General features: G+C 34.4%; 1 protein-coding gene across 4 annotated transcripts in view; it reads right to left on the bottom strand.

Annotated features, from left to right (window-relative positions):
- LOC118188811 (sodium- and chloride-dependent glycine transporter 1-like) overlaps nucleotides 1–26069 on the bottom strand; it is a 121921-nt gene that overhangs the window by 5777 nt on the left and 90075 nt on the right. For all 4 annotated transcript variants that reach the window (XM_035359323.2, XM_035359322.2, XM_035359324.2 and 1 more), the window contains 10 exons: nucleotides 24807–24963; nucleotides 21902–22034; nucleotides 20045–20179; nucleotides 16256–16359; nucleotides 14349–14473; nucleotides 12236–12348; nucleotides 8777–8908; nucleotides 8208–8307; nucleotides 7289–7395; nucleotides 816–983 (listed from right to left, as the gene is read on the bottom strand). In XM_035359323.2, coding sequence (XP_035215214.1) covers nucleotides 816–983; nucleotides 7289–7395; nucleotides 8208–8307; nucleotides 8777–8908; nucleotides 12236–12348; nucleotides 14349–14473; nucleotides 16256–16359; nucleotides 20045–20179; nucleotides 21902–22034; nucleotides 24807–24963 — 1274 coding nt within the window. The remainder of the gene's footprint in view (nucleotides 1–815; nucleotides 984–7288; nucleotides 7396–8207; nucleotides 8308–8776; nucleotides 8909–12235; nucleotides 12349–14348; nucleotides 14474–16255; nucleotides 16360–20044; nucleotides 20180–21901; nucleotides 22035–24806; nucleotides 24964–26069) is intronic.

Here is a 26069-nt window from a genome sequence, read left to right as displayed (position 1 = left end):
AAATTGTTTGATTGTTCAGTTTAGACCCAAGCGGGGTCATTGTTTTTCTATTATCACTTCCGAGCTGGGAGTTGCTGTAAATAGTGATTTAAATAAAAGGGTCTTTTACACCCTTCTTACGTTGTAGTTCTTCTATCACTCACAAGAACATAGCTGCATTCAGCTCACTGTTCGAAATCAGGACTTTGATACTGTCACTTTTATGTTTGCCAAGAGCATGCATAGAACACTTAGTCCTGACACAGTAAATGCAGAACTAAAATGTAAACGCTCAGCTAAACTTCGCTAATATAATAAGCGACAGTAATGTTTATATAGTGCATTCAGTAATTACCCACGTAAACTATTTAGAATTTAAATATTGTAATTATTCTATATAGTACAGTAATTAAAGTCATTCCTCTCATTTTATAGTTTAATTTATCATGATATCCAATAATAAGACTCTAACAAATCTTGAGAGAAAAAAATTGAGCAAAAAGAGGAAGGTCTTATTGTTTCCTAACTATTTTACTGCGTTCATAAAATTCATTCTTTCTTTTGTGTGTTGCAAAGAACTACATGATAAATTTCTTAAAGAAAATATAATGTAGGGTTTTTTTTCTGGCTGTATGCATCGTTAAGATACCGAAAATATGTAAAATTCGTTGTAAAAGGAAAACATCATGTAGGTTTTTACAATATATTACAAGTTATGTAAGTGTTTTCTCATACATTATTAAGGTGTGATGATTAAATCGGTTTCACTTGAGAAATATTGTTAAACACAGTGTTAGTTTCGTATAGAAAAATTATATAGTTATACTGAAACATACCGCTTTTATAGGACCATCTGCTCTCCAGATTTTTGTAACAGCCACAACAGGAATAGCACTGACGGAGAACAGTGATATTCCCCAACCCAGTCCTGTAGCCCAGCCGGGGAAAATGTAACTTCCATACTCTGTTGGGCGCATATCAATCCAGCTAAATATTAGAATAAACTGAAACAGAAATGACATAAAATTCAGAATATCAGGCGAGCGAAATGCATAACATTTTTACCCATAACCACAAAAATATTTCCATAAATTTTAAATATTTTAAAATTTAAATCTATAAACTGTTTCTTTATTTTCTATCAAAAGTAAGCAATACAACTGCGTCATTTCTTTTCTTAGTGAAAATTTTAAATGCTTTTCGTTTCACAAAATAGGGCCCACCAGCGGCCGAGCGGTAAAGTCGCTGAACACTGGTAGTTCGGTCCGAGGTTCGAATCCCGCGAACGGGCTGGCTGCATGGGCGCTTTCGTGGTTTTCCCCATGTGCAACGTGTATACGAGCCAGTTTCCCTTCGAAAGGCATCCCTTCCCTTAGGCAGTTAGGCCTAGTGTGCTTTGCCATAATTAAATACACCAACACCAACGTTTCACAAAATAACCTAAGCGTTTTAAATTAAATGTGCCTTTTGTTTCCATTCCAGAAGGTAACTAACTGTATTTGAATTTTCAGTGATTTTTTTATTATTGGAGAGTGCTAATTTTGAATTAAAATTTTTCAATAATTTTTTGTATTAGTATGCAATAAAAAAATTTTCATGCGAATGTAAATTGAACACATGCGAAGCGGAATGAATGTATACATGCTTATATCTCTTCGCATATTCCTTTTGGATCCAATTTGTTATTCTTAATGTTTTGTAACAGCTGAATGGCTTAGTAAGAAAACGAAATTTAAGGTATAAAACTATGCTGGTGTTCAAAATAACTTAAATCAATATTTTATGCAAGACTTTTATTTCAAATAAAACTAAGACTTGAAGAAATTAAATACAATGTGAAATAATATATAGATATCTTTGGCAAAAAAAGATATAAGTACATAAGCCGAATGCCTAGAGGATCCACTTTGAGTCTTCAAGCATATTGTATAAGGAATCTCTTTAGAATGTGTTAAAATCTTCCTTAGGCTCGGCATAAAGAAGGGAATATTAAGTGACTTGATTTCTTTCCATTCTTATTCACATTATATGTTTCTATTGCTGGATATTCACTGAGGATTATTATTGAATATTCATCAGTGCTAAATAAAATTTTGAAACGTTTGACGTCAAATGTTTTAGCATTAAACATTCTCTTAGAATGCATTTATCAAAATACATTTTCTAGATAAGCTTACATTTTAGATTTATTTGGTCTTCAAGGCGCAAAGTTAATTTATTATTTTAGAGTACAATAACTAAGGAAATTATTTGCGCATTATTGAATAAGTTTTGTCATTCTACTACAATCAAATTGCAACAGTTTTAGTAAACTTATCACTTTCGTAGTGATTATGATTTCTATTCCTTCTTATAGGTTTTAGTTTAAAAAAACTTTTAAATCTTTTCCAGGATGTTGAGAAAAGGTAAAGACTCTGTTTCTTTAAATACTGATTCTAGGTATGTTTGTTGAGCTACCGAGTTTTTCAAAATAAATAAATGACTTTTTTTTTTAATTTCATCATTTATCGATGGAAGGATTCCATAAATATAATTTATCACTTTTTATAAGGTCGTCATGAAGCAAAAGTTGTAGTCAGTAGAATGACTGATATTGTAATACGTTCATTACAAGAAGTTACACAATTTTCAAAATCTATTACTGGCAAAACATCAAGCTTCGCTGACCCTATTTATAGCACAATTATAAAATTAGAGTTACTTTATATGACAATAATAGGCTACGCATTGGATAAAATAGTATTCTTATTAATTTCTAATTGGCCCCATGAAAATGTGACATATTTATAACATAGCGAATTGTGCTGGCAAAGGTTTTCCTGTAAAGGTTGGAAAATTTTCTATTTAAGTTATAAAGCATATTGCAATTTTCATAAATTTGTATTTTTCTCTGTAGGGATCATATAAAATGACAGACTTACAGTTAGAAAACTGGCTACACTGCAGAAACTAGTTTTATAAAATTGTGTGCTTTATTCTGGGAAACTTTGTAATTAGAATTACACGTCGGGAAACAATATATAAAGAAATAAGGCATATAATCATCTTTCACTTTCGATTCTGTCTGTTAGAACACGGCAGAGTACATAACGGCTTTTTGCCTAAAGAAAGAGATTCCTTTGTAATATACCTTTTAAGGGAAGCTGGTTTTCATTTACATTACATATGGGAAACAACGAAAACATTTAGTCAACATTATTGGCCATGCAGAGGGATTCGAGATCAGATTGAACACTCCTACCTTCCAGCTGTTTAAACCACTCAATTATTAGTGGACACCATTTTTCTTGTATATAAATTATAGACGAATTTTTGAAACGAAATCAACTGAATAAAAGCACTTAATATCATTACTGGACATCATCTTCAAAATTTCGGGGTCCAACAACTAGTTAAAAATGATTTTAAAATCATTAAAATTCAACGATTATTAATTATCGTTAACGAAAAATCTACGTTAAAATTTTAACGCAGATTTTTTTAAATATATGTTAAAATGATTTTTTAACGTAGACTTTTTAACGCTCCTCCATGGTGGTCTGTTGAAAGGGAAAATTATGACATTCTGTCAGTTACAGAAATGCTTAGATCTCCGAAACTACAAAACATGAAGAGTTGATTTATAATTCGTTTGATAGATGAAGGTGTATGCTACAAAATGCAAAAAGAGTTGAGTTTAGAATTATGTTCCAGCCACAGCTGAGTGACAAGGTTAGCAAAAATTACGGGAATTCTGAAGACGACGTATTACGATCAATAACGACGGTAAACTTTATCATAGAATATCACTAACATAAATGTTGAAAGTTTGGTTGCACATTTCAACGATCCTATAACACAATCCTGGCCATTAAAATTGCAACATCAGGAAGGAATGATCTGACGAACGTCAAAATCATATGAGAGGAAAAAGACGTTGGTATATGCAAATAGTTAGTATTTCAACGCATTTAGACGATATAGGAGGGAGAATTGACATATGAAGCACTGTATAAAAAAAGTTGTGTAGTGGATATCTCATTCGGAAAGTGCTTTGTAAGGTTGGAGTTTGCTCAGAATTTCATGTCATGCTTCGAATAAGAAGAGGAAATGCTTGCCAGCAAGTTTCGAAATTCGATAGGGGCAGGATCGTTGCTTATCGAAAGTGTAGATTATCGTTCCGTGATATCTCCGGTCGCACTGGTCGACATACAACCACTGTCATGAGAATATGGAATCAATGGTTTGCTGAGGGTCATACTGAACGGCATGCAGGATCTCAACGTCCTCTCAGACTAACGCCAGAGAGGACAGATATATTGTGAGGTCAGCCCTGCAAAACCGTGCGCCCACATAACGGACCATTAGTTAGGAAATAAGCATGTCTGCAGCACGCCCAGTATCAGCTCGTAAGGTGTGCCGACGTTTGCAGCAGCGTGAACTATCAACAGGCTGATCATTACTTCGGCTTCCCTTGACAATGCAGCATAGAGAGAGACGGCGACTCTGGTGGGCCAAAAGATAAAGCTGGGTACAGAAGAGGCAAAATGTCGTCGTTTCAGACGAGTACCGGTTCTACCTGCAGTATTCTGATGGTCGTATACGTGTCTGGAGTGTCGGAGGAGACCGCACGTCGCCTGCTTGCATTCGATATCGGCACAGGGGCCCTGCACCTGGTTTGATGGTTTGGGCAGTCATTGCATGCAATGTTGCATGTCGTGTTCTTAGCTTCCTTGATACACAGGGTCTGCACAATCCCCAGATCTGTCACCCATTGAAAACATCTGGTCATTGCTAATTCAGAAGTCAAACAACAAAAATCAGCGTTATACCTACAAAATTTTCACATCTTCCATTGGAGAACTGGATTTTCTAGAGGCATTTCACATTCAAAAAAATCTTTCTGTTCTAGTTAACGATCCTAATTCCAATCCAAATTTGCCTTCGGCTTTTAGAGAAATTATGTTTTAGTTCTGGTTTCGCCAACAGATGGCGCCACTTGCTTATTCTTGTCCAGGCTTTCTTATCTTATCTAATCATTATTTCCTATCTTGTTCATTTGCGGTTTTGCAGCTGAAGATGATGGTTCGGTAAAACCATCGAAACTAGTCCTGTGAAAATTTTGTAGGTATAACGCTGATTTTTGTTGTTTGACTTCTGAATTAGTATTTGTTCGGCTTGTTATTGTGTCTTAATCTGGTCATTGGTTTCTGAGAGACTAGCCTACCACCCCTTTCCAGCTAATACTGTTAATGAAATGTGGAATAGACTTGAAGAAGCATGGAATGAGTTGTCCATTTCTGTCATCTAAGCCCAGTTTGACTCTATGCCTAGTGGGATAAGGGCAGCTGTTACTACTAATCTCACACCACTGGAAACCTCCAAAATGCTTACAAATTTAATCATTTTGTCTTCCCACCATATTGTTTACGTGCAATAAATATCTTTTTTTGTATTTGCTTCCCTTCATGGTGTTGAAATTTTAATGGCCAACAAGTGTAGATGAAATAGTAAAGCAGTCCGATTTTATTGAGATGTCTGAGACTTGGATGTTTGAAGAGGAATCTATATTAATGTGGAGGGTTGCGAACTGAAAGCACTTACATACATTTATATATGCACTTATATGCTTTATATTGAAAAGTCTTTCTGAAGACAGACAAAGAAAAACCAATGGTATGGCTATCTACAGGAATCTAAAGAGCATTGCCGATTATAATCCCAGTTCTGTTTATTTTAAACCGTAGAAGAAGGAATATTATAATTACAGAACTGTCTCGTTATATATTGGCATCTGTGTATATTCATCCGTCAGTTAATTCAGCGGATTTAAAATTATTTCTCTTTAGTATCCTTATGGCATACTCAGAGTTAAGTTTGCTCATTGACGAAGACTTCGATATAGACTCAGAAGTATAGATTATTATAAAGGGAGATTTTAATGTAGACGCAAAAAGAAATGAAAAGGTATTTGATTTTCTGAAACAGTACTTTAATCTGAACATGGTACCTTCTAATTATCCAAGTACACTTTACAAATCTTACATTGACACGAAATATTACTACACATTTATTGAATTGTGTTTGTTATTCCTCGTATCATCTTTCTATATTGAACAAAATAGTTACGAATAGAAATTGTATACGAACATGAACAAATATTATTTATATTTTGCAACGGAAAATTTCTTCGGAAAAAAAGTGCCGAGCCACGAAATAAACAGTAAGTATACACATTAATCCTTTTAGAACAGACAGCATTCCATCAATTATTTTTCTGAATATCGATCGGAGTTTAATTTTATGAAAATGCTTGGATTGCATGCATGAAATTCTTTGAGCGTGTTTAGATCTCTGGCCCTGAAAACTCGCTTCAAAATCTGTTTCTCCTTATAGCAAAGATCTTTTATTCGATTAGCATATTTAGATTATTTACTGTGCAAACATTGTTTTCATATTTTAATAGTCTAAGACGAATTAATAAATAAAATTTAAACTATATTTAAATTAAGAATAAATGAAAAAAAAAGGATTCAAACAATGGAAAAGTATTCGTTTGGCTAAACTTAAAAGATAGTTGTAGAGTCATTAGGTTTATTTTTCGGAAGCAGGAAAGAGGAAAAATGAGCAACACCTTCGCCGGGAATCGAACCGCGGACCTCTGGAATACGCGCCCAGCGTGCAGAAAATACCACACCACGAATGCATGAAAAGAAGGCGGAAGAAATACCTTATATACTCCCCCTTTTAAAGGGCGACTGGGGTTTTTAGGGGACTCAGTCGCCAAATTCTGGGTGTGGAGAATCATCATCGAACTCCCTTTTAGTTCGGGTGCCACTGTAGAGACATTAGGTTAAATGGAAGCAGGCACGGTAAAAAATATGCAACGCCTTCGATGGGAATTGAACCACAGACCTCTGGAATACGCGCCCAGCGTGCAGACCACCACACCACGAAGGCATGGCAAGAGACTGGGAGAAATACCTTATATTCTCCCCCTTTTAAAGGGCGACTGAATCGCTAAGTCCTGGGTGTGGAAAGTCATCATCCACCACCCTTTTATTTCGGGCTCCACATGTAGAGACAGTAGGATTTTTTGGAAGCAAGAGAGATTGAAAAATTAGCAACGCTTTCGTCTGGATTCGAACCGCGGACTTCTGGTATACGCGCCCAGCGAGTAGGCCACCATACCACGAAGGCATGCCAAGAAGGCGGAAGAAATATCTTATATAATAACTTTTGATTAATTGCTGTATGTAACTAAACCTTTGAACTTATAAAGCAACAGTTTCAAGTACTTTAAATGTAATTATTAAAACATGATACTTACAACAATCATAAGTGGGACGACATAACGGTACAACAGTCTCCAGTACTGGTAGGGATAAGGATATTTTCCTAACATAAACTTTATGTCATCTAAAAAGCGTTCAATTCCTGTAAAAATAAATATTGTTAATAAGAGATTTATTTCTTTTCGTTATTAAATGCACAATTAATAGCTATTATATCATACATGATAACACTTGATCTTAAAAAGAATAGCTCAGTGTAAGATTATTTTTTAACGTAATAATATTAAAAATATAGCGTTTTTAATCCTGCTTATTAACAATTCAGAGTTTTTAAATTCCCAGTAAAGTTTTGATGTTTCTACTCATTCAGCTATAATAATCAGTTTTTTAATAGACATCATTTTTTAGGTGATATTAAATTTTATGGGAAATGTATTTAGATAACGAATAAGAAACTAGTGGAAACATCCTGGGTTTTCTGGTGTTTAAATTTAAAGATGTGAAAATTTATAGTTCAAAGTTTATATACTGTATTGGTGGGTTTTATCTCTAAGCTGCTTATTTCCCTTCATATTTCTATACTTATTATCTTAAACGAGTATTCGAAGGGAATAAAAGACAAAAAGTATGCCGTGAATATAATTTACTATATCATTATTAATCATAATAAAATTTTAAAACCGTATCTTTTATTATTATCATAGAATTTTTAGCAATTGGATTGCTGTGACTGCGTGGATTTGATTTTAGAATCGAGAGCTCAATTCACATTAATTGGATTATATGCATTACATGCAAACACTTATGCTGCTTATACTGAACATGAGAAAATGCTTAAATACAAATTTATTTCTTTATCGATAATTAAAAGATTACGATAATATAACGTAAAATTACGTATGTATTGCGAAAACAAAATTTTTATTGCAGTTGCAAAAAAACATCTAATCTTACCATACACCCAAGCTATCACAGTAACTTCTATCAGTCCAATAATCAAAGCTGAAAAACTCGCAGCATAATTGTCCATTAACTGAAGCAAATACATTCCACCCTGTAAAAAATATTTGAGTCAAGTAAAGTGAAGTAGGTGAAACCGATCTGTGAGATAAGTAAATTTAGCAAATAACCTTAATAAATTTGCATTTCTTGTAAGGACTTTGCTATTTATTTACAATTTTAACACACAAAGTGACTGCTACTGTAACTTATCAAAAGTATGACAAAAGTAAATTTATTTACAACAAAATCTTAAAGTCATAAAATCAAAAATAACGGCATAAAATGATCTCAGTTACAGTTAATTAGATGAACTGTAGCTGTAGTTAATGCAAATATTACTAATAATCTCCATGGTATACACACACACCTTTACAGGAGATTATACTTCATTAAAAATTTTTGCTCGAGCTAACAAGATTTCTAAATAAGCAGCTAATAAGATTTCTAAATATTTACTAAATTTATTTCCGAGGAAAAATATCTGATTTAGGAAAAAATATTAGAATAATTGAAGTACGTACTTTAGTACAAATTGGTAAACCCATCGTAAACATAACTATGCAAGACGCAGATAAAATCCAAGCTTTTCGTCGTCTTAATTTATCTGGGTAGGTATCCACAATTGTTGTTACAACGGTTTCAATGATAGTAAACTGAAAGAAATATAAATTTGTGTTAGCTGAATGATGAATAAACAGTTTCTGATGCATTATCAAACACTCAAAAGTTCAAATAATTAATCTTCTAAACACCAATTTACTTCATTTCAGTATCTGTAACACGTAACATTTTGATGTTAAACACTAATTTTGATTTAGTGGAAGCTTTCCACATATTTTACGCCTTTACATTATCTTATGTTATTTATCAAACCTAGCAAATGTTATCATTGAATGATATAAAACCGTTACATGATTTTCTACGTGACCGGTCAGATAGCATGCTTTCAAAGTGTTACCATTCGGTTACAGGCGAAATAGTCGCGGAAAAAAGCGTCGTGGAGACAACAACGGAAGGCGTAAAATCCGTCATACAAAACATCGCAGATAAAAAGAAAGCAAGGAGGAAACCCCCATCGTAGTAGAAAAACGTCGTCGTTGGGAAAACAAAAACTTGCCAAACTTGGTTTAATAACTTGGCAGTTTAAAAACATCGTCGTCGAAAATACCGTGGTAAAAAATAAAGCACCTGCAAATCATCGAATGACAATAACATCGCAGACATGCATCTTCAGGCATTAAAAATTGTAAATGCATAATCGCATAATAATCTGTGAGCGCAAGAAGGAATGAGGAGCATTTTTGCTTTTATATTTTTGAATTCATTAATAAATGTTCGCTAAAAAGTAAGAAAAATGTGAGCTCGTCTGCGATGTGTTTGCCGCAATGTTTTAAGCGGACACCTACCATTCGACGTTGATACATGCTCTTTTATCTTCTAAATCATGCCAACTTAATAAGCAGAATGATTTGAAAGCAACAAACCCATATCTTAATGTTTTAAATCTTTATTTTCTCTTTTTAATAATGTTCATCTAACTGGTATAATTTAGAAAGCCTCCAATTGGAAATTTTGAATATTCACAGCATTATCATAATTATTAAGAAATGAATATAACATCTTATATTGATTTTGGCATAGAATCGTTTGAGTTTTAAAATCGTAAATATATTTCTATTTTTTATGATTACTGAAAATAATTTGAGTTTTGTAGTTTACGAACTCGTTTTTTTCCTTACTTGTTACGAAATCAAATGAGATTACAAACTTGTGAAACTGAAATAAACTGTATTTTTCAGTTCATACATTGAATTAGACAACTTCTCTGTAAATTAATGAGTATAAAAATACTCTAGATAATTAAATGAGACCATCATAAGCGTCATTTGATATTTAAGACATGATTTCTTGAACGTTTTCGTTGGACTGAAGATTGATAATGAATTTTTTCAGCTTTACAACTGAAAATTTTTACATGTGATTTCTATCTTGTAATAAATTGTACTCATTTAAATTTAGCATTTGCTCCTCTACCCAGAAATTTGTGACAGGTCCCTTAAAATAACCAAAATTATCCATAAAGTAAATTATTAATATTTAACACGTATTCTGTCTTGTAGTCAGCTTACAGGAAGTGTTATAACATGCACTTCTTTATGCTTAAAGAAAAATATTATGAATGTTTTCCCATTTAATATGAATACTTTTGTTTTTATTTAATATCTCCAATGATCATAGTAGGAATATAGTAGTAGTATCCAGTGTATCCAGTGATCACAGTAGGAATAATTTTAAGGAAGAATTTTTTTCTTTCTTTTTCTACTTTTTTCTTTTCGCTCTCCCTCTTTTTTAATTGCGTTTGAATTTTGTAGAACCCAGAGGAATCTGATGGTGAAGAATCCTCGAAAAATCGCTGATCATAATCTTGCTCGGTGTAGAGTTTGGAATTAAAGAACAAAATTGAGCTCCTATGACTATTACATTACTATAATACACAGAAGAATGTCTGTAATTTACAAAAATCTGCATTTTATAAAACTGGATTAGTACAAATGTTGACAGAAATGTGTATATTATATTATTCATGCAACAATTTTAGACCTTAATTATTATAACCAATTCATCGTTTTAACGTTTCAAACACATATGGGTTTAAATTGTACAGCTGGCAGTCATAATTAATATGCCTACTTTACATAGAAAGATGTTATATCGTATTATTTATTCCGGAAATTAATTATTCATTTAGACAAGGAAGCTCATTTAAGAATATTGTAAGGTATATTTTAATTTTATAACTGTTATTTTAATTTAGTGAACCTTTCCCCTCTTATCTCGTTTCTACTTACAGCTCCCTACCAAAATGAGTTTTCAGAAACGCGTTGAATGCAAATGAGGAAGAGATAGTATTAAAAGAAAGTTCAACTGACTTCGAGAGAGAGAGAGTTAGGAATCCTGACTAGCGCGCGTTTGCGTTTGGGCTACGTCTCTCTAAGCTGTTGGTACGATCGGCCGTATTATTATGTGCCTTTTGATAGTTCGCCAGCTAGTTCAAGATTACGGCCCAACTACATTAGAATTGTGTTAGCTTCGACTGACTCTCTTAGTTAGTCATAGTTAGTTCTTACTTCTTACTTTTGAGTTTAAGCCCAAGGGGATGCTTTGCTGTAAACCCAAAGAAAGGGGCCGACTATTAAACTTATTTTGAGTGAATAAAGGGTAATTAACCCTTCTTGAGTTTATGATTTCTATTTTCTAAGCGATAATTCGCTTAACAGTTCACAAGGTTCCTCGGCACTTCATTTAGCAGAATAAAAGTGAGGAACTCTATAATATAGTAAGCCTAGGAGATATAGCAAGTCTAGAAGGAGATATAGGAAGTCTAGAAGTCAAAACGTAATTTTAACAACTGCCATTTACAGTTCTTATTAACATCAACTCTCTCTTCTTCGGAATAATTTAATCCCTCCTAATACTTGTTTTTAAGTGAATAAAACCATTTTCTAATGCCGTTACTTTAAAAAATGTTTCTGGCATTAGACACAGTTATTCCGTTTTTTTTTTCTTTCTAGAACAAGTATATGGATACGTTTAAAAATATTTTACTACATATGACTTGCTTTGTTCATTTTGATTCGAGAAAGCACTCGAGGGCTACCTCACAAAGGAAAGGAATGTCTTCGAGGACATCTTTTCAGGGAAGCTGGCTTGTATTCCCGTTACACATGGCGAAAACCACAAAAACTCCCATGCATCCACTCCGTTCGCCGATTTGAGCCCGTGCCGAATTACTAGTACTCAGCCACGGGAGGAGGGTGTCTGGTATATATGATATAGCTTTTATATCTGAGCAACGTAAAAGTTGTTAAGAATGTGTTGTAGCCATTTGCTGGTTCTATATTACTTCATTTTTTACCATTTTATAAACTCAGTAAAATCATTACAACATTTCAGTTAAATTGTAAGATTTTTAATTTTACCTGTGTTCCAAGTCCCAGCGTCATAAGCATAAGGAAGAACAGAAATGACCAAAGAGGGGAGATGGGCAGTTTGGACACTGCTTCAGGGTATGCGACAAATGCTAATCCAGCACCTTCAAGGAAAACAATAACAGATAAAAACGATTGAACCAATAAGAACTCTTAAAATATATAGCATTTATAGGGCAATTAAACCAGGGAAGCATGATTATTACTGGAAACGATATTAAAACTATTTTATATGCATAAAAGTGGACAGCAATATATAACAGTACATTTTGTGCTGCCGAGCAGTTTAAATTTTAGTAACACTGTGGATTTGTAGAAAATATTCAATTTTTCTTTATCTGGATGAGACCTTTAAATGGCTCAGTTACAGTATTCTCTTACTTAACAATAACGCAGGTTCGTTAGCTAGGAAAACTACATGCATATAACGAAATACTATAAATATAAAATCATTCAATTTTATCAGAGAAATAAATAAATTTTAATAATAAACAAACAAATTTATTCCTTCAGCACTTTCATTTACAAATAAGACTTGTTAAGTAACAGTAATAAAAGTCATGAATGTGCGTGATGACTACTAGAATACTTCTTCGGTAGTTTTATTTTCCTTCCCTTCTTAGTTTAAATACGTTTCATTCACAAATATTAAATATGAATTTGATTAACTAGTTAGTCATGCATTTTAAAAAAAAATATTTGCATTAAATTTCTTATTTAATACAATAAGTACCTTGCATTTCTCTATTTTATTTCTTATATATGAACAGTTATACTCCGACGTAGGCAAACTCTAAATTTTTTATTTTCACTGGATAATCTCAAAATGAAATATCAAAACAACTTGAAGTGTGTCTGGAAGAAAATTTGTCCATTGTTTTCCAAAAGCGAGAGGAAAACGAAGGCAGAAACTGTTTACGTCTCTTACGTAATAGAAGAAATTGTCAATCTATCAATCTTATCTGGGAACTAAATTTGGAAGTTGTTAGTGATAACATCAGTGAGTTGTTGGACATGAGTCTATAATAAATAGGTTTATTGAAGAAGCTAACACGTGAGATTCAGATCCAGAAAAGCATAAGATAATTGCAAGTTTGACAAAAGATGAAGCTGGAGAAGTTCTGCTTTTGGTTTGGTTGATTTGATTATGGTAAAACAATGATTAAGAGAGGGATGCCTTCGTAGAGGATTTTCTGAGGGAAACTGCCTCTTATACGCGTTACACAAAAGGAAGACCATGAAAACGGCTATGCAGCCAGCCCGTTCGCGGGATTCTAATCTCGGACCGAACTACTACTTTTCAGCGACTTTACCGCTTGGCCACTGGGGGGGGATTAAATGAGAAAAGGATTACAGATTTGGGAGAACATAGACTCTAGTGAGTAACACGTTCTGCTACAAGGCAAAGAATCAAAAACGTATTAGCCAGCTATGAAGAAACTTTACGTGATAAAAAAAGTCATTGAGGTGACAGACGAGTTTCTTAAATTTTATGAAGGCATCAACATCGAAATTTATGTAAAAATATTCTTTAGTGCTACTTCGGATTGATATGTATGAAAAGTATATTTTCTGTTACATACGTTTCCTCTAAATATGTGTTTGCCCTTAGCCTTATATAAGTAAAATTCGTATGTATTTATGTGCAAAGTTAGACCTAACTAACACGTCTTTGACTTATACCCTTTTTGTTAATCTCCCTTTATCACGTAATTTCTGGGTACTGAAAGATACTGAAAAATAAAGATTGAACAACAGCGTATAGAATTATTTATCACAGATACCGTGATTTTTTAACGCCTCAAGGCTTTTCTTAAATTTTTCTTTTTTCCATTTTATATGTATTAGCAGTTAACATTCCGTTCCATTTTGTACAATTCACTGTCATAAGTCAAGCAACTTAATTTTTTGTAAACATGAGCAAAGAACTAATCATTCCGTAAATTCTTGATGTGATTTACGGGCACCAATCATAGACGCTTTCATGTTTCCAATTCAAAGAACATATGAAGTCTAAACGTTGAGTAGAGAAATTTATTGTCAGCAAGTGCATGCAATTTTATACATAATCTTTTAACAGTTCATCTTCTTATCATATACATACCTTGAGCTGCTACTTCATTCACAGGAACTCCAAGTTCATGAGCCATAAACCCAACAATACTGAAAATCACAAAGCCAGCAAAAAAACTGGTACCACAGTTCCCGAAAGCAATAAACAAAGCATCTCTGCAAGACAAAATAAATAAACCTAGTTATTAATTAAATAATGAAATGAAAAATAAAAATAATTAAACTCAACTATCATTTGTTGGATGTGATACTGACGGTAGTGGCTATATTATTGATGCTTAGAATTACGTGCATTTACAACACAGTCATGTGCGAGAAACAACATGTGTACACAGGAGAATTCCTTGGAATTTTAAACTGTAAGCCATTTATATTTAAAGCAACTAATAAATGTCCTTTTAAAACCAAATGGTCTAGTTTAACTATGAATTATTATATTCATAAAAACGTAAAATTTCTAATTATTGGGTGATCCAAACTTCACACTCATAAAATTTTCCAAAATTTTTGAAATTCCAAAATGGTGTCAATGTTCAATGCATATTGTTTAGTAAGGTTTATCTTAAGTTTTTAACAGTTATCTTTAGTCAAAGCCACTTTCCTATTCCTTCTTATTTCAGCTTACAAATTTACTGCCAGAGTGTGTTTTTAAAATCGCGGTTAAATGCAAATGAAGGAAGAGCAGCACTTAAGTTCCAATGACTTCGTTAGAGAGCCAGAGATTCTGACTAGCGCGCGTTCGCCTTTTGGATACACTCTCTCTAAGCTATTACTACGGTCGGCCTTATTTCAGGCCCTTGATAGCTTCGCTGTTTAGTTAACATTTAGTGGCCAACTCATGTAGAATTCTGATAGCTTTGGCTATATCCTTTTTAATTAAGCATTAGTTAAGTTTGATTTTTCTTAGTACTCTTGAGTTCAAGCCCAAGTGGAGGTTTTTCTGTACGTCCTGAGAAAGGGCCATGTGTTAATCTTTATTTTGAGCAATAAACGGTAATTCACCCTTCTTGAGTTCACGTTTTCGGTTCTTGAGCTAAAGTGATTATTCGCTTACCAGCTCTTAAGGTTCCATACACTTAGCTGTAACTTTAATGTTGGAACCTTATAGTTTCATTGGATGACACACCTATGCTGTTGCATCATACATCACATGAAATTTCAGTTGCAATTAGTTTTATAAACCATCTGTTTGGTGCAAGATGGAGATGAGTACTTCCCAAGCAGAACGAACTTTTTATGATTGAGCATTATTTTGCAACAGCTTCTTAAGGAAAAGTTGCTGAAACTTTTAAAGAGATCTTCTTAAATGTTCCTTAATCTAACAAGATCGATTTTCCCCTCGGTAATCTGATTTTAAGAAAGTAGAAACGTTCAATAAATAAAGTGGGTATCCGTCTTTTCTGAGCTCTCACGAAATGAACAAAGTCAGAAATAAAATGCTGTAATCTCCAACAAAGAGAGTGACATCGCAATCCAATGTATGCAATGCGAAGTAATGCTCAATCATAAAAATTCGTTCATCTTGAGAAAACTCCTCCCCATCTATAAAGCTAACAGCATGAACTGCAACTAAATTTCATGTGATATATTACTTGTAATAGGATTGGGATTGTAACAGGTTACATTGAAACAATTTGTCTTTAATACACATTCTGGAGTTCCCAAAATTTTCGAAAGATCGATGCGCGCTACTTCTGGATCATCCGACATTGTGATGATTATGACAGTTATTAATTTGATAACTAATTTTTCCTTTGCAATGTGCATTTTATTTATCATATGAGATGCAATAATAAGACATCATTTTTTTCTTCTAAGCTGTGATGGGCTGAAAATTATCAGAGCACTACTTAAAGAAGCATAAGATTATTTATAGTCTCTCTCTCTCTATATATATATTAATAATTCTACTTAACCATAAACATCGTATTTTCTTACCTAAAGCAGTTATTATGAAAACGATTGTAACTTGCCAGAGTGATTAAACCGCCCCAACAAGGAGACAGAGAGAAAAATATCTGCATTGCTGCGTCTCCCCAAACCTGGAAAATATAAAGAATATAGAAATTTTAAAAACAAAATGTTTAGAATGGTCTATAAACAAAATGAAAATCGTAAAAAATTATTCGGAACGGATATTTACAAAATATTTAAATACGTTATGTAAAAATGCTTTTATAATTAATACTGGAATGAAATATCGGATAATATTTACAGCTTCAAGATTCAAAGAGTTTGTGATCTAAAATCATTTATTGTATAAATAATAGTATTAATTTGTATGAGTGATAAACAGGAAGAAAATTTATGACTTAGTAAGCATGGTCTGTGATTATTTCCTGCATTTAGATTCGAGGATGTGCTGAAGCAATAAATACGAGGAGGCATTAAATTGGAATCATTAACTTGTGTCGATTCCCCTCAACTCCTGCTCTGCTGTTTCATCGCGGCGAGGGTGTGTAAATGGGTGAAATGGTTGAAGTTCGTCGGTCTACTGGTAGGGTCATCTTAGACGTGAAGGATATTCCATTAAGCCCAACTAAGGCTACCAGATGAAGCCTTAGAGAAAAGTCAGACTTCTACCTCGGGTACTCCAGGTTTTATGACCCACAGAAGGTGTAACACTTCCCCCCCCTTTATCATGAGTCCAATTTCTTTCGATTTTCAGACTGCATCGCCCGGGGACTGGAATTAGGGGGGCGTTCCTGGTTTAAGCAAAGGGTCAGGTCCATCAAGTGTACTACAGTCTCTGCAGTCTAAAGAAAAATCTCTTAAAATAATTCAATGCGGTATCAATGGATTCTCAACTCTGAAATTAACTTATACTTTCCTTATTAGATCAATTTTGGAATATGGTTGTCCTATTTATTTCTGTGCTGCAGATTCTAATCTCAATGGGCTGGACAGATTCCAAGTTAGGGCAGCAAGTATCATTTCTGGCTTGGGGTATAGCTGTTCTGACGATATTGCTCTGATTGCCATTGAGTACGAGAAGTAACACCTGCCTTGTGAAATATTATAATATGATTCTCAGTTATGGTGACCAGAATAGAAGCTCTTCCTTTCTGAAGAACTGTTCCAAAGACTGAAGCCAACAACCGAAGATTGAAGAGAAACACTCTCTTTTATCAAGGAATTTTGCAAAATATTTAACTTTGTTCCCCCTTGATAGATTGAACGTCAATCTATCCCGTGCTTTACTCTGTCTGTGACTTTAGTGGCATCCACTTCCACTCTGAACTTTTGAACCAAGCTCATAAAAATGCTGACAACTTTGAATTCATCTGACAGATGGCCCTTGAAACTATCAATCAAGTAACTAAAGATGCTTTTCAGATATATACATGTGGCAGCACGAGTGATCAATGCCATTCTGGTAGTCGTATCTTCATCAGGACCCCTACTTCTACTTTTAGACTTAAAAAAATATATAAATTCAGATCCTTGCTCTGTGTTCGGATCTGAGCTCATCGCTATCGAAAGAGGCCTGATCTGTATTGAGAATATTGTTGAACTTGATTTTGTCGATGTTTGGATCTGAACTGACAGCCATTTTTCAGTTCAACATCCAAGTGACTGGGCAAAGGTTAAGGACAGGGTTGGCATATCTATCCTGAACTTATTTTCTAGGCTTTCGGTTAATTCGAGGATCACATCCAATGGGTTTCCTCACATGTGGACATTAGTAGCAACGAGATTGCGGATTACCTGACAAAGGCTGCTGCTTTAAAAACTCCCCAGTCAGATAAGCTTTGCACTAATAGTGAGGTGTTCTCTGAGCGTTTGAAATCACTTAAGGATCTCTAGAATGTCCCTCCAGTACATGACTGAAACTCGAAAGTTCGCCTCTGGGGTATCCTATTTTTGGGGTGTCATAGAAGTCGTCAGACTTACATATCACGTTTTGCTAGTAGATACTTGAAGAGTCTCTCCTGTGAACAAGAGTAGAAGGTTTTTAAGATCTCCACCAAGTATAGAGCTGCTCAGGCATCACCTGATCATATTTTATTTTGTCTTGATTTTACCTTGGACGAGGTTTTTTTTTAGAACATCTTCTCTTTTTAGATTTTTGGGAAGTTTTAGGATTCATGGATTTGGTCAAACAGGACTGGACTACTTCGGGGATTAGAAAAAACAACTTGTCTCCACTATTTACATAATTATCTCAATGCTATCAAAGTAAAATGAAACAAACTAGAAGACTCTAATTTTCCTTACGTTTTCTGTTAGCTCATACAAGAAACTAACTTACTGTTTAACTTTTAATTTTGCTGTGTTAACCTAGTATCAGCTTTGCATTTATTATTGAATAAAGCATTTACATGTATTTTATTTCTCGTAACTTCAAAATTAAGTTACGCTGGATTTAAGTTGACATTGTGGAATATCACAAACGGAAAAAGATTTATTTTGGGAATTTTAATTACAACTCCTTGATTAATACAAGATTCGATTTGAAAGTTAGAAATATGAAGAGTCATAAATTCACTTAAATTGCAATAATCTACTTAAAATTATAAATATGCAAGTTTATTGCACTTGACTTGAAATGACATAACATATTCCCAACTAAACTCTTAAATAAATCACAGAAACAAAAATAAAAACTAACAATCAACAGTGCAGGCTGATCCTTTTTAAATTCATAAACCATTCAAAACAGAGTGGGGATGAGGGCTGTATGATTGAAACTAACTATCTCTATCAGTAAATTAAAAAGAAAGACTGAAATAGACACTCGACGGTTTATACTGCGAGGGACTAATCATCAGAATTAAAGTCAAATATCCGTGGAGCATATCCTTTGACCTTCAGTTAGAGAATGACATCCAAAATTCGCACAGCCAGTCATCCTTTTCTTTTGCATATCTTTGTACACCATTTAAAAGGTATGTTTTAGATGATTGGCTTGCTGCGAATAATCCTTGAGAAAAAGGAATCTTAACGAACGGAAGGTAAGTTTGAATACTAAAGTAACCATCATGAAGTTAAAAATAGCAAGTCTTACCCCGTTTATAAGATTAAGATTTTAGGGAGTTTGCAGCTTGGGTTCGTACTTATAAGTATCTTAGAAGTTTCGTGTTTTTTTTAGATTATAAACTAGTAATTTAATTTCGATTAATTTTTCTCTCTAGTTTAAATTTTCTACTTGAGTGGTAAAAATGTATATTTAAACTCAATATCTTTAAATCTGATTCATTTAATGAATGTTGTTTTAGTCCTTTCTTCTTAAAGCCTGTTTAAAGAAAGTGGCGAGAATTCTCGTTTAAAACTTTATATAATATAAATGAGGAATGTTTAGAAAGCTAGCCATCACGTATTCAAGAAATTAGCTAAAATTAGAACATTAATAACTGATAACATTAAATTATATTTGGCCTTCAATAAAAACTGGCTCGATACATTTGAATGTACGATGGCAGGGGTCTGGGTTCTTTAGATGTACATTATTCTGCATTTAAGTAACACTTTATGTCTAATATTCAATATTTAACATAATTTGTTATAAAAAAGTCAAATAAATGTCAAAAATGCTCTAAATTTAGAACAAACTGTATACGAAAAAAAATTACCGTAACAGCAATAAATATGAATATATAAGATATATACAAACATATGCTATCTAAATGTGTCACTTTATAAAAAGATGAGTGTACGTGAGTTAAGAGTTTCGGCATTTAATAACCAGACTTTAAAAACTTTGTATAAACATGAAACTCTACTTACACGAGCTTCCTTTAATCTGTACCATTCCGGAGTAAGATAAAACATAATGCCTTCTGTAGACCCGTTCAGAGTAAGACCACGAATCAAAAGGATTGTAAGAACCACGTACGGAAATAATGCAGTGAAATAAACCGCCTGTAAAATATTAGAAAATAATAACAAATAAGTTTCACAACTAAAGTATTTATTGATATCGATCAAAATCATATATATTATTTAGAAGTGCAATAATCATTGCTACAGCCCAAGAATTTATAAAAATAAAAGACTGTCTCAAATTCCTTAGATCACATGCAAGTATTGAAAGCCTTTAAATGAGTTCAGTTATGATCATGTAAGTTAAAACAGTGAATAATATAATTATTAATTTATTGCACAAAACTACAAGCGATTACTCCAGTCTCATAAAATAATATATTCATTTACGGTTGACAGTCACAAAGCATTCAAATGTTTCGTTTGAATATAATACATCTGTTTGTGGCGTAGCAAAAGTAGGATTATTAGAACTCGGTGTATAGCATCAAATCTAATTCCACAGGCAAAGGAATTATATCTATATTTAAAAAAAATCTGGCTTACATTTTGCATTAAATTTGGAATGTAAGAAAATATAAAAAACGATACATATGCGAATAAAAAGAGGAACATTTCTTTCAAAATTTATAAACATTCAAGAAAAATTGCATCGTGAATACTTTCTGAGCTTTTGTTTGTAGTGTATGGTAAACTTACACTTTAATGTATCAACAGCATTTGCATGAAAGAAATTTTCCTTGTAGGATTCAAGCCTTAATAATTTAGATTAAAGTTTATACATAACTTTAGTCTATCTTTTGCTCTTTTTAACAAATCTTGAACTTAATTCCAATCCAGATTTTTAGGGAAAATAATTTTTATGTTCTTGTCATAAACATACCTTAACGAAAAACTTTGATTATCTCCGATCATAAAAAAAAATTATTATCTCAGATCATTTTCTTATACAATCGCATTTAAACACAGCATGTATCTTTCGTAACAGGGAATAAAATTTGATAGCCACCCAACCGAGACAGTAGTTAGCGATGCTGACTGCGGTAACGAAGAGCCCGGGTTCGAATTACGGAGAAGACATGGATGTTTGTAAATGTGTAGTGTCTGTGCGGCACAGAGGCACTCTAAATATGAGAAGAGCCGAAAGTCCTCTCGAGAGGCTGTTGGTAAAGGAAGGGGTGGGAGACCCTAGAACACGTCCCCTTGGGGTGATGTCCATCAAATCTGGGGGCGGAACTGTCGCAAAACTGAAACCAAAGTCGTACTGTATGATGCTCAAGGCTCTTCGCAACGACAGACTCAATCTTGCATTCCTTGCCACGATAACTTTCATGGGATTCTAATTTCCAGTTTTCCAAGAAAGACAGCGGTGGCTCTAGTTAGACACACTAGACACGGTGGCTCTAGACGAGACCACTTCATAAAATTGGAGTGGTGGATTCCACAAATTGTGTATTGTGCGACTCCAATCAGCCTATGATTTTTGAACACTTAAATAACTGTACTGCACTCTCTCGGTATGAGAACGTTGTTAAAAAGTACTGAAGAGTCCGTCAAATAATGGCTTAAGCTCTAATGTTTAGAATTTGTAAAATAAAAATGAATGCTTACTGCCCTATCCTATTACTTGCTGCGCTTGTTTAACTATTAATTTTTTCTTGTTATCAACACCCGTTTCAAGTACTTCCAGTACTGCATTATCTAAAATAAGTTATGTGTTTTTTCTTGTAGGGTACTGTGTGACAGAAATGATTATACCACTCATTCAGCTCATTCATTGCAGCATGAATTATCAGGAAGTGTTATAAAAAATAAACTTACTTTTCCCATGCTTTTGACGCCTTTCAGCAAGCATAGGAAAACGAATACCCAGCACGCAAGCAGACAAGATGCAAGTTCCCAACGCATTCCTCCCAAGTCATGCAATCCTTCTGTTATGTCCAGTACAAAATTACTGAAAAAAAGGAAAGAAAATCTCAGTCATACTATTCCATTACGTATTGAAAGGCCTTATTGCAGAACATATATAGAATAAATCAATCACTATTCTTGCAACAGAGAAGGTATAGGTTAAGTCATTATAACACTATAACACCTGTAGGACAGAATATGTTGAATTGTTTTACTTACACAGCTTTAATATAATTATTTCAGTTCGAAACATATTTGAATTACTTGCTGTGGCAATAATTAATATGACTGTGTGTTATAAATTCCGAGCTGTAGAACGCATGGGTGCTGCACTTTTACGCATGATTTTGTACAGAAACATTTTGAAAGCAATTACGGGGAATATCGTAGAGTAATTAAATATACATAAAATTGTGATTAATTAAAAAACATCAGTTAAAGGGCGAAATTATGTACTTCTAAAATTTAAAATACTTTGAAATCCAGTTTAAAGAAATGTGTTAAAGTATTTGAAACACCTTCCATAATTTAAAATTTTTTAAAGGTTAGAAATTTGTAACACTATCTCGATTAAGAGCAAAGTGCAAAAGCTATTTATCAGTTAGAAGATACACTTCTGGCCATTAAAATTGCAACACCAGGAAGGAATAATCCGACGATCGTCAAAATCACATGAAAGGAAGAAGTTGGGATATGCAAATGATTAGTATTTCAGCGCATTTAGACGACGCAGGAGGGAGAAACGACATCTGAAGCACCGAATAAACGAAAAGTTGTGTAGCGGACTTCCCATTCGAAAGGGCTTTATAAGGTTGGATTTTGCTCAGAATATCGTATTATGCCTCTAATAAGATGAGAAAATGTTTGCCAACAAGTCTCGAAATTCAATAGAGGCAGCATCGTTGCATATCAAATGTGAAGATTATCGGTCCGTGATATCGCCGGTCGCACAGGTAGACATGCAACCACTGTCATGAGAATATGGAATCAATGGATTGCTGAGGGTCATACTGAACGGCATGCAGGATCTTAACTCCCTCCCATAACTAACGCCCGAGAGGATAGACGTATTGTGAGGTCAGACCTGCAAAACCGTAAGACCACATCACGGACCATTAGTCAAGGAAAGGACATGTTTGCAGCATGCCCAGTCTCAGCTGGTAAGGTGCGTCGACGTATGCAGCAGCGTGGGCTATCAATAGGGTAACCATTTCTTCGACTTCCCTTGACAATGCAGTATAGGGGGTGGACGGCGACTCTGGTGCGCCAGACGACAAAGTTGGGTACAGGAGCGGCACAATGTCGCCTTTTCAAACGCGTCCCGGTTTTACGTGCATGTCGCCATTCTGATGGCCGTATACGTGTCTGGAGTCTGCAAAACCATAAGACGACATCACATTAGACAGGAAATGGGCATGTTTGCAGCATGCCCATTATCAGCTCGTAAGGTTTGCCGATGTTTGCAGCAGCGTGGACTATCAGCACGGTGACCATTACTTCGACCTCCCTTGACAATGCAGCACAGAGAGAGACGGTGACTATGGTACGCCAGACGATAAAACTATACAGAAGTGGCAAAATGTCGCCTTTTGAGACGAGTCCTGTTTCTACGTGCAGTATTCTGATGGCCGTATACGTATCTGGAGTGTCCGAGGAGACCGCACGTCACCTGCTTGCATTCGATATCGGCATACGGGCACTATACCTGCTGTGACGGTTTGGGCAGCCATTAGGTACACGACACGCACATCTCCAGTTCGGCAGGAATTTGGACGCAGATGGGTACATTTCTGACATCATACGTCCAGTGGTTGTGCACTATTTTCGAGGCCTCCGAACGCCATGCTCCAAACAAGATAATTCAAGACCACATGTTGCACGTCGTGTTCTGACCTTCCTCGATGCACATGGTATTCGATTGCTGCCCTGGCCTGCACGGTCTCCAGATCTGTCACCCATTGGAAAACCTGGTCATGGGTTGCTGAGAGGCTGGGCCGCTGCTTCTCTTCAGTTAATGCGGTTGAGGAAGTGCGACATAGACTTGAAGCAGCATGGAATGTGTTGCCCATTTCTGTCATCCAAGCCCAGTTTGTCTGCCTGCCTAATGGATTTTAAGGGCCGTTTCAGCTGCCAGAGGTGGCAGCTGTTTCTACTAATTTCGCACCCCTGTAAACTTCCAAAATGCTTGCAAATTTAATCACTTTGTCTTCATGTCATACCGTTTTCGTGCAATAAATATCTTTTATGTATTTGCTTTCCTTAATGGTGTTGAAATAATAATGGCTAGCAGAGTAGATATTTCAGTAGTCTTTATTTATTTATTTATTAATAATTTTACCTTGAGTAAAAATAAATGTTTTAAATCCACAGGTATTTTAAATAAAGATTGAAGGTCAAAACGTTTACTTTAGAAAGTAAAACTACGCACGAAAATCATGTTCTTGTCATACTTTGAGCTGCTTCTTTTTATATATTAAGGAATTCAAAAGATAAGCAAAACATTCCTTTCGCATAACGGTTTGCTATCGTAATGTCCAGCATATTACTCGAAATTGAACTAGTAAATTTTGATCACTTAAAACAGTTTGTTTTTTTCATTACGAATTGATTCATGAAACTTTTACCATTTGTAATAATGACAGATATTTAAAGCATGTTGTGAAATTTTGATTACATTCAGATAGATGGTTATTTACTTCAGCGGTCTGAAATTTTGAGAAACCGTTCTATTAGGCAAGATATCAAATAAATCAGATAAAGATATAATTTTTGTGGAAAGAAATATCAACATTTAATCCAGATGTTTTATACTTACTGAAAATATTCGTCGCTTGCCATTTTCGTCTTTGATACTGAATTTTCAAGACTTAGCCATGTATCATTTGATACCTGATGTCTGAAAACACAGGTACCGTTTTCGGTTATGATTCCATGCAAAGCAGTACAGTTTTTTGTGTCGAATTTTTGACAAGCTAAAACGAAAATTTAAGTAAAACTCTGGAGAATAGCCATAACATAATAAAATAACTCAGTATTATAAACTAATCATTGAAAAACATACGAAAATGAACGCAAAATGTTTCTTCTAAATCATTAAATTATATATAGTGTGCAGATCTTGAACACAGAATCATGTTTAAATTGGGTTTGAGTGAAAGTTAATGACAATGTGAAGAATGCATTACCTCCGATTAAGCAGGTTAAAAAGGCTAATGCTACTCAGATCGTTACTACTGCAGAAGTTATTAATGTTCGCAGTAAAATCACTTTTCAGGAGGAGAGGAACTCTTGCACTTGAATCCAGTAAAAAGCTTAAGGTGTTTCTGCGATAGTCCGTTAAAGTAGAATTCTTTGAAAAATAGATTTTACGGCTTAGTCAATGAACTTTATCGGCCCACGTCCTCTCCTCAATAGAAAGGTGAACATGCAATACTCAGCCGTCATAACTGGTGAAGCTGTAGTATAGAGGTAGAGCTGGTGAAGCTGGGTTATTTGAATACAATTTAAAGCGCCCAAGAACTCTTTCCTTAAGGGAAGGGATTCGTTCAGGTAGAACTTTCTAAGAGTAAAATTAGGTTAGGTTACTTGAATCTAGCAAAGCACATATGGGATATCTGCCTAAGGAAAGGGATGAATTCGGAGGGCACTTTTTAAAGAAAATTAGCTTATATTCATGTTGCACATGTCGAAAGTCAATCTTACAACCAGTCCATTCACCTGCGTTTGAAGTCAGGTCAGACTACCAGTATTCAGTAGGGTCGATCTTCTAAGGGATACTGACTGGCATTTACGTTGCGCATGGAGAAAAGTACTTGGGCAGCTAGCTCATTCACTGGGATTTCGAACCCAAATCATACTACCAGTGATCAGAGATCTTAACCACTCGGCTGCCATTAGTGGGACCAATGCAATCATATAATTTTGAAATAGAAAAGTCATTCAGGTAACTTCTTCATAGAATAATTGAATCGTCAGATTCCCATCCTTTGTTGTGGATGTAAGACTGGCTCCGATGTACGATTTCGATTACTACCTTTACTATGTTAAAAAAAAGGGGGGGGAAGCTAAAGAAACTCGG

The sequence above is a fragment of the Stegodyphus dumicola genome, chromosome X2 (genome assembly GCF_044657685.1).
Source record: "Stegodyphus dumicola isolate Sdum_Otavi_A_Nest chromosome X2, ASM4465768v1".
NCBI classification, from domain to species: Eukaryota; Metazoa; Arthropoda; class Arachnida; order Araneae; family Eresidae; genus Stegodyphus; species Stegodyphus dumicola.
The sequence above is the reverse complement of the archived record's forward strand: the minus strand, read 5'-3'. Positions and strand labels throughout refer to the sequence as shown.